The 14078-nt window shown below is 48.9% G+C and overlaps 1 protein-coding gene across 2 annotated transcripts in view; it reads right to left on the bottom strand.

Annotated features, from left to right (window-relative positions):
* ABTB3 (ankyrin repeat and BTB domain containing 3) overlaps positions 1-13686 on the bottom strand; it is a 356047-nt gene extending 342361 nt beyond the window's left edge. For both annotated transcript variants that reach the window (XM_055240104.2, XM_055240106.2), the window contains exon 1: positions 11309-13686. In XM_055240104.2, coding sequence (XP_055096079.1) covers positions 11309-12446 — 1138 coding nt within the window. In that variant the 5' untranslated portion in view covers positions 12447-13686. The remainder of the gene's footprint in view (positions 1-11308) is intronic.
* Positions 13687-14078: the final 392 nt, after the last annotated feature.

Genomic DNA, 14078 nt, shown 5'->3' with positions numbered 1-14078 from the left:
AAATTTTTGCAACCTACTCATCTGACAAAGGGCTAATATCCAGAATCTACAATGAACTCAAACAAATTTACAAGAAAAAAACAAACAACCCCATCAAAAAGTGGGCAGAGGACATGAACAGACACTTCTCAAAAGAAGACATTTATGCAGCCAAAAAATACATGAAGAAATGCTCATCATCACTGGCCATCAGAGAAATGCAAATCAAAACCACAGTGAGATACCATCTCACACCAGTTAGAATGGCCATCATTAAAAAATCGGGAAACAACAAGTGCTGGAGAGGATGTGGAGAAATAGGAACACTTTTACACTGTTGGTGGGACTGTAAACTAGTTCAACCATTGTGGAAGTCAGTGTGGCGATTCCTCAGGGATCTAGAACTAGAAATACCATTTGACCCAGCCATCCCATTACTGGGTATATACCCAAAGTATATATTTATACTGGGTATAAATCATGCTGCTATAAAGACACATGCACACGTATGTTTATTGCGGCACTATTCACAATAGCAAAGACTTGGAACCAACCCAAATGTCCAACAACGATAGACTGGATTAAGAAAATGTGGCACATATACACCATGGAATACTATGCAGCCATAAAAAATGATGAGTTCGTGTCCTTTGTAGGGACATGGATGAAACTGGAAAACATCATTCTCAGTAAACTATCGCAAGGACAAAAAACCAAACACTGCATGTTCTCACTCATAGGTGGGAATTGAACAATGAGAACTCATGGACACAGGAAGGGGAACATCACGCTCCGGGACTGTTGTGGGGTGGGGGGAGGGGGGAGGGACAGCATTAGGAGATACACCTAATGCTAAATGACGAGTTAATGGGTGCAGGAAATCAACATGGCACATGGATACATATGTAACAAACCTGCACATTGTGCACATGTACCCTAAAACCCTAAAGTATAATAAAAAAAAAAAAAAAAAAAGCCGTGGTAAAGACTCTAATAGCCTGTATGTCTCTCCTTTGTTGCACATGTCACCAGTTGTAAATTTACATCTGCATAATTCTTTGATGAATAAATTAAACCCAGCACAGGCCTGCAAGCTCCATGAGCACAGGAGCTTGCTCAACACTTAACACAGTGCCTATAGAAACAGTGATAATGAATATAATAAAACCCCACAATAGCCAACATGTATGAAGCAATTTCTACATGTCAGGCACTTCCCAACAGCCTTCAGAATTAGTTTTCACTATTACTCTCATGTAACAAAGGGAAAGACTGAGTCACAGAGAGGTTAGGTAACTTGCCGGACATCACACAGCTAATAAGTGGTCAAAGTCCGGAAGTCTGTTTACTGACAAGCTACAGAAAGCTTTTCAGTCACTCAGTAAATGAGGCAGCATCCAGGGAGCAGTTCTTTAAGCAAGGAGGCTGGCACTGCTTAAGCTCTTAATAATAATGATGATGATTATTAACAGATATTGAGTACTTATGATGTGTCCAATATTATTCTAAAGACTTTTATATGAATTAACTCATTTTATTCTCTCAACGGCATTTTCTTTATGAGGAAGTGCTACCATTATCCTTATTAAGCAGAGGAGAAAATTGAGGCTGGGAAGGACGAACTGGCTTGCCCAAGATCACCTGGCTTGTAGGCAATAGAGCCAGAATTTGAACCCTGGCCCAACTAACTCCATTTGAACCCTGGCCCACCTAACTCCATTTGAACCCTGGCCCACCTAACTCCATTTGAACCCTGGTCCACCTAACTCCATTTGAACCCTGGCCCACCTAACTCCATTTGAACCCTGGCCCACCTAACTCCATTTGAACCCTGGCCCACCTAACTCCATTTGAACCCTGGCCCACCTAACTCCATTTGAACCCTGGCCCACCTAACTCCATTTGAACCCTGGTCCACCTAACTCCATTTGAACCCTGGCCCACCTAACTCCATTTGAACCCTGGTCCACCTAACTCCATTTGAACCCTGGCCCACCTAACTCCATTTGAACCCTGGCCCACCTAACTCCATTTGAACCCTGGCCCACCTAACTCCATTTGAACCCTGGTCCACCTAACTCCATTTGAACCCTGGTCCACCTAACTCCATTTGAACCCTGGTGCACCTAACTCCAGAGTCTGGGAAAAACCCAGCTCTGTGATTCTCAGGGAGGACCAGGCTCAGTCTCCTCTGCAGTAGAAATAGAATCAATTCTCCCCTACGCCACAGTTTTCTGAATTCAGTTCTACTTGTGAGAGGGCCTGTGCTTCTTATGGCACTGAGCCCACCCAGCTAGGCAGGGTATGGAGGGAGCTGTCCCTGGAGACGATAAAGCCAGCTATTTCCCCAGGGCCTCAGCTGAGGAGGCTACGCTGTGATCTGATGGACAGCTGGGAAGTGACTCATGGGGCAGCCAGGGAGAGGGGAAGCCGGCGGGGACTAAAAAAAGACCTGCGACCACATATCATGCGTAAGGACAATCGTCAACCATAACCACCACCACGGAGGCAAGCCCCGCCCTCTATCCCACACGCCCCTCAGGCTGCACTGGAGTCCTGCTGGGATCCTCCTGGAGGCCCCTACGATCCAGATTTCACCACTGGGCTGTGGCAGGTCAGAGCACAGGCTCTTGAGCCCAAGTCCCAACTCAACCACTTTGTAGCCATGGCATCCTGAACTAGTTGCTAAACTTTCCTGAGCCTCAGTTTCTTCCTCAACACAATGGGGATAAGAAACGGTCATTTCACGGAAAAGTGTGGAGATTAAATGAAGTCATGTGTGTGGAAATCCTGGAATAGTCCCTGGTTCAGCAACTGGTAGATCCCCCTGTGGATAAAATGCAGGAGAAGGCAAAGAAGAAAAGACATACACGTAATACAATTTTCCTGGAGCACCCACTCGTTCAGATTGACATTTTACCTTCACATCCATTCACTGTTAATCCACTCCACTTTCAGTATAGAATGAAACTATCGATAATAATAAAGATAACAGTTATTAAGTGCATATGAGATGCTAGGATCAACATTTCACATTCATTATGTCATTTTAATCCTCACAAGCATTCTATATGGCAGTCTGCCAAATGCCTAATTCAAATCTGGCCGGCCACTTGCAAGCCATGTCACCTTAAGCAAACTCATTAAACCTTCTGTTCCCCAACTTCTTAATCTGTAAAATGGGGATAATAATAGTGCCTGCTTCGTAAGGTTGTTGAGATGGCTAGCTCTCTATTAAATACTTATGCCCCTCTGATAGTGTAGACTTGGGGCTGTGGGTGGCTGCCCTGCCAGAGACCATAATTTTCAGCCCCCTTACATCTAGTAGAGGCCATGTGACTGAGTGCTGGTCACTGGAATGTGGAAGGAATTGACACACCCACACCCAGGACTGTATTATAATCCTCCACATTCTCTATCATCCTCAATCAGAGACGTCTCCAGGAGTTATGTGTCCAACATGGCAGAGCTTCCATCAACTTCCACAGACAGAGCACCTCTCTCCCCTGCCATCAGGTGGACTCTACATGAATGAGAAAGCAGCTTTTATTATGTTCAGCCACTAAGATGTTAGGATTTATCTGACGCATCAGCTAGCATTACCCTAACTAATATAGAACTTAGTTCCAGAAGTGGGCTGCTTAAAACATGTGACATTGGCTTAGAAGTCATGTAGCAGGTTATAGGAGAGCTTGGAAAACTGGAGACCCATGTGATACAGAAGTAAAATGTCTCATTAAACTGTCATCTATGATAACTTGGCAGTCAGAGCTCATGCCTACTAAGCCTGTATGCTCTATAGAAAGAGACTGGAAAAAATAATGGTAATAGAGTTTGCTAACTGTTCCTGGCTGAGTTAAGTAAGGTACTAGGGAAAGAGAAGAACTCAGGCATAAATTAACCAGTTTGAAAGTAATTTTAGAAAGGAATAATGGAGAGGTAAAAACAGACAACTATGTCTAAACCCCAAACAATAAGACAAAAGAGTGAGAAGACATTTAAGTGAAAGAAGTATCATATTAAGAATATAAGCGTCCCACCTAAGTCTGATGGCCTCAAGGTAGCTGCCATTAAATTTAGAGAGAAAGAGAGGTATGGGGAAAAGGAAGTAATAATCCGGGCTTCAGAATTAAGTCTAGGAAATAACTTTGGGTGTGGCTACTGGCATATTAGACATCATAGATGAAAGTCTTACTAAGTTGTTGGGGGAATTGCATTGCAAAGTCTATAAACCTTGATTTTAATAGTCTTTTACTGTTACAGCATTAAAACAATCCTTGGACCCCCAGAGGTTCAAGGGAAAGAACTAGGTCACAAAAGATTTAGAGCCCCCAAGAAGGCCATACTGCCCACGACCAGCTTCAGGTGTGGCTATGAAAAATAACAAAGAAAATCCTCCCACCAGCACAGCTGAGAGTGTGGAGAACAATGAACCAGTAAATTCCCATCAGGAGAAGAATCAGGACCTAATCCAGGAACTTCACCCACTGCTAGGATACTACCCCACAGTGCTTGCTTGTCAAGATTTCATCACTACTGAGGACCAGTGACAGATGTGTACGTACCTTCCATGATTATCTTTTCCAAATGGGAGTTTCATGATGGTTATCCCACCCTGCTCAGATGTGGGATATGAATGCAGAGTGGCAGATAATATGTTTGTTTTGCCTCATGGGTCCCTGGACCATGGTGAGGTGCCACACTCAGCTTCATGGATAGGACTATCCATGACTCTGAACTTGAAGTTGGAAGCAGGGGTCAGAAAAAATGTGGGTTCCTCCCTTAGGGAAAAGAGGATGTATTTTGTGCATAGGAAGAAGCAGGCACACACGAATTGGTGGTCAGAGAGTCAATGATACATCTGGTCAATGATATGTGAACACAAGCAATGTAAGTCCCTCCAGGCTTAGCCTATATCACCTTTCTTAAGCTCCTCCACACTCACTATCTCCCTCTACCTACTGGCTGGATGAATGCCCAAGGAAGGCACTGAAGACCACACGTAGAAGATAAAAAAGGCAAACTCTCCATTAATCAAGCTTGGTACCTAAATGACCCTCCTGCCTCCTCCAACCCCACTCCTCTCCCAATCAGAGTTTAAGTGTATAAGAAATGAATTTCTATTGTGTTAAGCTACTGAGATTTCTGAACTGTCTTTAATAATAGCTGATGAGGCTAGGCACGGTGGCTCATGCCTGTAATCCCAGCACTTTGGGAGGCGGAGATGGGTGGGTCGCCTGAGGTCAGAAGTTCGAAACCAGCCTGGCCAGCATGGTGAAACCCTGTCTCTACTAAAAATACAAAATTAGCTGGGCGTGATGGCACATGCCTGTAATCCCAGTTACTCAGGAGGCTGAGGCAGGAGAATCTCTTGAACCTGGAAGGCGGAGGTTGCAGTGAGCTAAGATTGCGCCATTGCATTCCAGCGTGGGCAACAAGAGCAAAACTCCATCTCAATGATAATAATAATAATAATAATAATAATAGCTGATGTAACTATAATGACTATAATACATAAAGCTTTTAAAATAGTGCCTGGCATATAATAAGCTATACGAGTAGAGCTGTTTATTATAATACCCATTTTACAGATAGGGAAACTGCAGCTTACAGGTGTGCCTGACTCCAGAGTCAATTACTATTTTGTATTTACCTCTCAGTAGATAATAAGTTTGGTAATAATGAGTTTGGTGCCTGGCTCAAGGTCACAAATACTAACAGACTCAGAATTAGAGGCCTTCCTTCTATTCAAAGTTCATCAACTCCGCCCTTGACACCAGGTCTTCAGGTTAGTCCTTCATTGTTTTATTTTGTTATTTTTATTTTATGTTTCAGGAAACACCCAACTTGCAAACGCCCCAGCACTGAACTAACAGGTCTGCACAGAAAACCAGATCACCCTCTACTGACCCAAATTCCAAGTTTTAATTTACATCAAGCCAGTTAATTAAAAAGGTGCTCTGTGAGCACAGACACTGCTACAGCTGGCTCTTGAGATAGCGTTTGCTGTTCCTCTTAAGAAGGTGGGTTCCTTCTGTGACATTTTTGGTCCAACACAGCAACATTGCTCCACAGAACAGCATGACCAGTTTAGGGACAGGAGAACAGCTGAGCAAGCATTTTGTGCAGAGACAATAGAAAAGCAAGAGACCTGAAAAGCAACCTACCCTCCAAGCCCGTGCTGACAGGTGAGGGCTTGTGTTAATTAATGTTTATCAAGTGATTGGGGATCCCTGAAATGAAAGAGACTATTCAAAATCCCCCAAGTATTATTATTATCTCCAGCCTGAATAATCTGTTTTTTGAGGAAGCCATTATTATCGAGTGCCTACTATGTGGCAGGTGCTTTTATAAACTGTATCTGATTTAATCTTTGTAATCGCCCTTTGTGATCGGTTTGAGTTTTCTTCCTTTTTAAAATACATCTTCTTTTGTTTTGTAATCCTCACTGTACAGATGAGAAAACTAAGTTCAGCAAAATTAAGTCACTTGCTAGAGAATGGTAGAGTGAAAATTTGGGGTTAGATCTAAGTGTAAGGTCTTTCTCCCTTTCCTTTTCATCATCCATACTGCCTCTTCCAGTCTGCCCTTCAAATTGTACATTTAAAACAAAATTTAATTCAAGAATGCCTATGGCTTTTTTTCGTGTGTCTTTTTTTTAACTGAAGCATATTTCGCAATACAGCAAAATGCACAAATACTAGGTTTACCGTTAGATACCAGCCTGGCCAGCGTGGTGAAACCCCATTTGACAAATGCATATACCTCTGAACCCACATCCCAACTAACATAAGGGACTACTTCCAGAAAGTTTCCTGGTACCCCTTCACTAAAGATAGATATCATTTAAGTTTAAAATACAGCAAATAAAATAAGCTAACTTAATTTTATTTTATTTATATTTATTGATTTATTGTAGAGATGAGATCTCACTATGTTGCTTCAGCTGGTCTCAAACTCCTGGCCTCAAGCAATCTTCCTGCCTCAGCCTCCCCAGAATAAGCTATTTTCGTTTGACGAAAACAATCTTTTTGTGACCCTGGCCACAAGGCTGTGCCCATGGCATCAATCCTTGAGGTGGGTGTACTGAGTTACTTGGTGCTATATTAAAAAGGAGGATCCAGTTAAAATTCTCTGCCTTGTTGGCTCCATCCACCCTAAGCATGTGGGAATGAATTAAACTGGATGTAACAGAGATGACATACCATTATGCCTGGATTATCACAACTATCATCATCATTTTAGCACCTACCATGTGTCAGCGCCAGATTATAATAGCCTTAGACACATAATCTCATTTAATCCTTGTAATTATTACCTCTGTTTTACAGCTGAGGAAACTGGAGGACAGAGAGGTTGGGTCGCATACCTAAGAACACACAGCTAGAAAATGGCAGCCCTGAAATTCAAATCCTAGAGGTCCAACACCAGAGGCCATTCTCTTAACAACTGCCTTTACAGGTGATAGGCAAATTTTAAATGCCTAAAATTGAATGAGCTGATTATATTCGTTTAACAAGCAGTAGAGAGTATCTATTATACAAAGTGCCAGGCACTGTGCTGAGTGATATGGAAGGAGACACAGAGATGAATAAGAACGGAGATGGGGTTGCATCAAGGAAGCCCTCACAAGGAAGCCAGGAAGACCAACTCATTCTTGAAGCCAAGTCTTCAAGAATGAGTAGGAACTGGCCAGCTCTAAAGGAGTTTAAGGTACAATGACTAGCACATACAAAGGCACAGTGAAGTACTTCTGCCCACTCCTTATTTAGCTCAATCAAGTCAAATTTTTAAAACTCCACAGAAACATCAATAGGGTCCCTTAGCTCTTTCCCCGGCTCTTCAAAACAGCTGAAAATCAACACAAAACTCCGGTTCTGAAAAGGTTTTACGTAACCACAAAGTTCATGCCCACAGCAAGCCCATGGATGTGATTTTTGAGAGCCCCTAAGCCTTCTTTCGCTTTAGAGCCAATTATCTTTTTTTTCTGAATCCAGTCCCATGTGACTAGTTTCACAATTCCTTAGCCTGAGCAGTTGAGCAGCAGCAAATTAGAAAGGTGGACAGGTACAGAAATGGCAGTAAGAAGGGGCAACCAAGGAAGAAGAACTTGGAGCCAGTGCCTGCCTATAGTCCCGGCTACTCGGCTGAGGTGGGAGGATTGCTTGAGCTCAGGAGTTTAAGGCCAGCCTGGGCAACATAGCGAGACCCCTTCTTTAGAACAACAATAACAACGAAGTAGAAAAACTTGCAAAGATGATTCAAGAAACTCAAAAAGCAATAGCTTCTTTCAGGACATCATTGTATAGTACAGTACAATAGCTTGCTCAACTCAAACAAGCATCTAATAAGCTCCAACTCTGTACTAGGGCCTCTCTTAGGCTTAGCAGGGGATAGAAAAACATGTAAAATCCAGTTCTGCCCAGTTCCATTTGAGAGGAACAAAAAGTATATAATTCAGGAATTATATGACAGGAAGCGTCTCTGTTCACCTGTGTGGGTAATAAAGGGCAGGTGGGATGCCTGAAGGCAGGGAACTCATCTGTCACTAAACAGTCATACAGACAGGAGTTAAGAGTATGGACTCTGGAGCCAGGCTATCTGCATTTAAATAAGCAAGACACTTAAGTTCCCTATGCCTCAGTTTCTTCCTGTATACAATGGGGATAATAGTGTAGTACCTTTTCAAGAGGTACTGGGGATCAAATGGGTCAATATACAGAGCCCTGCTGGATACATGTTAGCTGTTATTACCTCTTACCCAGCACTTGCTCAGACCCTAGCATTCAGCAACTGTAATAAGTGCTGATGAACAAATGAATTCACAAATGAATAAATAAATGATGCTACCAAGTTAAAGGAGGGAAAATCTATTATGTAAGGTATGTTGTCCTTAATAAGGCTTGCAGATCAGAAAGACTCCGTACAAAATAGTTTAAGAAATAGGCTTGATGTTTAATGTTTAATTCCGATACCTAAGGAATTAATCACTCATTCTTTAACTCTTCTGCATAAATGACCTGCCATTTTAAACAAGCCCAAAGAAAAGGCATGAAGAGATCACAATGAAATTATAGTATATCTCATACCCAGAGGAGGCTGAAGGGGCCCCGAAACCCAAGAGTTAAGCGCTGTGGTGTGGGAGAGGTTGTGATGGCAGCAAACCCCAACCGTCACACACTCACCCTGCCCAAAACCAACTCTGTGGTCTTCTTCTTCCTTAAATTATACTTCCTCCAAAAAGGGTAAACACAAAAACTGTTTTTAAAAGTTGTTAAGGTTCATAAAAGTAAAACCGATTTGAAAAAACATAGAAGCAACTAACACAGAGCTACAAGAGGACCTGGGGGTGTATTACATATCTAGCCCCCTATTTTACAGATGAGGCAACCGAGGCCCAAAGATGTAAAGTGACTTGCCCAAACTCACAACTTCAGGATAATGGCAAAGACAGAAGTAGGGCAGGGTGCCCAGATTTCCACACTAGAGCCTTCCAAAGAAATACTGAGGAAGAAAAAAGAAGAGGTTCCAGGCCCAGAAGGTGGGTAAGGAGTTGGGAGTCAGGGGCAGCAAAGAGTAAAAGATGATTGTCATGGGAGCCACCAGGAAGGAAATTAAGCCCCTCTGTGCTTTTTGGTGGAGGTAAGGTTTCAAAGAGCAATCCAGTCCAAAGCTCCCAGGTTTTGCAGGTGAATCCCGTCATTCTGAAGAAGCACATACAAAGCCCAATGCCTTCTCCCCAGATGTTTCCATCCTAGTCGAGATTTCAGGGTGTGTGTGTGAGTGTGTGTGTGTGTGTGGCCTCGAAGATATCCTCTCTTTGAGGGTTGTGCCCTGGCTGGCAGCAGACGGGGAAGGGCTCTGGCAAAGAGATCCCGAAGAGTCTCCGTGATCAGCGCGGATTCCCCTCCCCAACACACACAAACACACACCCGCTTTGCTCCTTCCTCCCCCTCCCCCACTGATGATCAAATCCAGGTGAAGGGACCGAGGGCTGCAGGGTCGGTTTCCAAAGGCTTCCGCTGGAGCCGGGCGCCTCGCGCGCCCGCTCGTTCCTGCGCACACTCACAAGCACACTTACACACGCACAGACGCGCGCGCACACAGACTCTCACACGCACATGCACACCCTTGGCACCGCCCACCGCAGTGCTCCTCCAGCCCCCGGGAAACAGGCAGGCAGCAACATGAATGAAATCTGCCCAGAAAGACTGCATTTCAGCTCCAACCACGCAACCTCTGGCCCAACCGCCGAATATGTAACAAAGTTTTATTTCGCCTTTAGAGTCTCCAGTTACGCTTCTACCATTTCCTGTGGAAAATTGAAGCTTTGAAGTGTCTAGCTCCGGCTTTCGCAGACGTGCAGCACCGCCAGCGAGAGCTCTCGAAAACAAGCGCCCCGGCCCCACCCCCTTCAAGGACAGAACTGCGGGTTCAAACCTACCCAGGTCAGGCCTTCAAAACAGTGGGGCGTGAAGAGACGATGATAGAACCTGCTGGAAACGACGCCCTAAACTGACAACCCCCTCCAGAACTGCCCCCCGCCAGCTCCATCCTGCCCAGATCCCCAGAGGCGCTCCTTCAGCCAAGTGGTGAGAGCTGCAGCTCCCTGCCAGAGGGAATGGAGAGGCCAAGAGCTGGGAGGCTGGAAGTGGGGGCTTTGTCCATCCCGCAGCCCCCACCAGCTGTGTGCTCTAGCCCTCAAAAACTGCTCTGGAAAAACTTGGCACCGACAAGTCTTCCCGCACCCCAGTCTCACCATACACACCTCTACGACTGTCTAGGCCGAGCAAGCTCTCAACCATTCAGCCGGTACGGCCGCCAAGCCCCTCCTTCCCCCGTGCACTGAGTGCCCCCCGAGGGCGTGGGGGAAGTGGGAGCACTGGGTTGCGGAGAGCGGAACGAGCCTCCTCCCAAGTCCTAGGGAGCCAAATTCATGCGCCCAGGGAAGTGGCATCTTCAAGGTCAAAACAAACAGTGCTGGGGTGGAGTATATGTACTAAGCGCAAATGATCTCAACCCTGCTCCAAAAAATGGTGTTGGGTTTTGCTCACTGCCTGCTGGAGGCAGCTGTCGCCCCGCCCCGCACCGGGGGCGGAACCTCGCGCTCCCGGACTTGGGACAGCACCAGTGGCATAAAATACGCGCACCCGAGTGCAAGAGGAAACAGGCAACCTCTTGTTCTGGTTACCTCCAGCCCGGCCGCCTCCTCAGCGGCTTGGGACAGCAGCGCGTGGCTGGGAAGACGCGGGAGGGGGACCCGAGGCAAACTTACGCCAACAGTTGGCCAGGTTGGGTGAGAGGGAGTGGCACCCGCGCAGACACTTACCGCTGGCGTTCTTCCCGCAGATCAGGTGCTGGTAGGGCTGCAGGAGACCCCAGATCTCCGAGTCGTTGTTGACCGTGTGCTCCAGGGTCTCCACGGTGAACTTGGGCGCCTCGTGGAGCGCATGGTGGTGGTGATGGTGGTGGTTGGCGGCGGCGGCAGCCGGCGGGACTGCGGCGGCCGCGGTGGCCGGCGGAGCGCAACAGCTGCTGCCCCCGCTGGCGCTGCTGGCTGCGCTGCAGGCGCCGCCGCTCGCCGCTCCTCCCCCGGGCGCCTCCCGCTCTTTATCCGCTCCGGGGGCCGCACCGGGGCCCGAGCTCGGGCCTGGGCCGGAGCCCGAGCCTGACACAGGGCCACTGCAGCTCCGGGGCACCCCGGAGGCCACGACCCGCGAGTAGATGTCCCGGAAGAGGCTCTCCATGCAGGCTGTCAGGTAGATGGCGGCGTGCTCGTGGATGCGCAGCGCCACGCGGCTGTCCACCATCCAGCGATACACGCGGCCCACGGAGAAGGTGAGGCCGCAGCGTGCGGACTTGCCGCGGCCCAGGCGGTCGCCGCCGGCGCTGCTCATGTTGTAGAGGGACAGTGCGGCCAGCGCAGCCGCCGTGCAGTGCGCGGCCAGGCCCCAGGACAGCACGATCTCCATGGCGCTCTGGATCTCGTACTTGGTGCACTTGGCGAAGCGCAGGCTCAGGCGCTGCGCCTCTTTGGCGATGCGCACCAGCGCCCGGCTCACCAGCGTCGACAGCTTGGCCAGCGCGTCCTTGGGCAGGCCGCCGGGGACCGCCGGGCCTGCCCGGGGATCCCGCGAGCGCAGTAGCAGCGCCTCCAGCTCCTGGAGAGTCCAGGGGACCTCGTCTAGGTCCGGCAGCAGCCGCGAGCAGTGCTGGCCGGCGCAGTCCAGCCCCTCGGAGTCTTCCACCAGGGCAGTGTTGACGGTGTCAAAGCTGTTGTGCCGGCTGTGCATGGAGTCAGCTAGAGGCGGCCAGCAGCTCCCGCCATACGGGGACGCCGGGTGCGAGTCGGAACAGCACAAAGACAAGTTGGAGGAGCGCACCGAGTCCGCCGCGCCACCATAACCCGAGTCCAGCGTCAGATCCTCCAGCGTTCTCACCACGGGCTTCTTACCTCTCCTGGCCATCGCTGCGCCACTTCATGCTGCAGCCGCCTGGGAGCCAAGGGGAAGGAGAGGCGAGGAGCAGCGAGTGCCGCGGGGCGCGGGGAGAGCCGAGTCCGCGCCGCCTCGGCTCACTTTTCCACCAGCCGCTGCTACCAACTGTTACTACTTTCGGCTGCCTCCCGGAACCGCCGCCGCTGGAATATACAGAGGAGACCCTGGAGTCATCTTCCAGAGTCCGGGCCGGAGCTGGGCGCAGTGGGGAGCGAGCCAGGCCGGGAAGGAAGCTCCCGCCGGGGCTTGACCCTTTCCTCCAAAATAAAAAGTGTCTAGACCGCTCCTCGCTGAGCCCCGCTGGGCGCAGAAGCCACCGGGCGCCGGCCACGGTGTTCGTGGGACTGAGACCACCCCAGATGCCGCCGTCGCCGCAGCTCCGCGGGCAGCTGGCTCCCGGCTCCCGGCTCCCAGCTCCCGGCCCTGGTTCGCTCGGCGCCAGCCTGCCCTGCACCGGAGCGCAGCAGCGGCCGTGGCGGCTGCAAACCTAGCCGAACCCCAGCAAACCCCGGGCAGCCAGTGGGACGGACGTATGCAAAGCAGGGGCGGCGGAGAGCCAGTGGAATCGGAGAATGCTAATTACCTCGCTTTTTTTTTAAATCCCTCCTCCCCATGCAGCCCCGCCCCTCACACACGCCCCCGGCGGAGACCGAGGCTGCAGGAAGTGGGGAGCAGTGGCCAGGGAGTTGGGGAACCCTTGCAAGCGTAGAGACGTGGATGCTGCCCCCTGCTGCTGTCCCTGCCCTCATTCTCCCGGAGGGTGGTGGGTTGGGCCGGTGACCTCCCCACCTAGGTGTGCTCTCCACTGCGGTTCACATGGTGTCTGCCTGACGGTCGCTCTCTCCCCTGCGTTTCGCATTTCACTTTTTTCCCCCCTGTAACACCTGAAACATGGTTTTCCTCCCTCTCTATTCCCACTTCGGGTACGCAAACCAATTAGTGCGGCCCTCTTTCAGCCCGGGTTTGCTCCAGCATGGAGGGAAATAAGCCCGCCGAGCGGAGGCCCGGGGCGGTGGACACCACTGGGAGGCCGGATCTCTGGCCATTCGCCACCTGCCACTAGGGCTCATTAACTCGATTCCTTTCAGCAGTCAGGAGGACCCTGTCCCTGCTTCAAAGTTCTGGGCGTGTGCTGCAGGGAGGGCTCACGCAACACTTTGCCACCCTGGTGGGCATCTTTCCAAATAGCTCGGCCTTTTTAAAAGGAGTAAATTTGCTCAAAGGAGAACCTTCTTTCCTGACTAAAGAAAGATATAATATATATATGCATGGCTTAGCTGCATTCCTGTGTCAAATAGCATCGTGTCGTCTACTTGTCTGTCCCCATCCACCCAGGCAGAAACCATATCTTACACACATGGGGATTCCTAGCTCCGCACACTGTGTCTCTCAGCTTAGAATCCCCTCCTATAGGAAGCTGGCCCGGATCTTTCAAGACTGGCTTCGGTGCTTCCGCTGCCTCCGTCCCCTTCTGTGGTTGCTGATTTCTGGGCCCTTGCAACACTAGGTTACAAAAGTCTGGTTACTTGTCTGGATTCTACGCTGGGCTAGGGGTTCCCATGCATAGTCCTGGCACAGCATAGGTGCTCAGTAAATATTTGT

Source organism: Symphalangus syndactylus, chromosome 13, assembly GCF_028878055.3.
Source record: "Symphalangus syndactylus isolate Jambi chromosome 13, NHGRI_mSymSyn1-v2.1_pri, whole genome shotgun sequence".
NCBI classification, from domain to species: Eukaryota; Metazoa; Chordata; class Mammalia; order Primates; family Hylobatidae; genus Symphalangus; species Symphalangus syndactylus.
The sequence above is the reverse complement of the archived record's forward strand: the minus strand, read 5'-3'. Positions and strand labels throughout refer to the sequence as shown.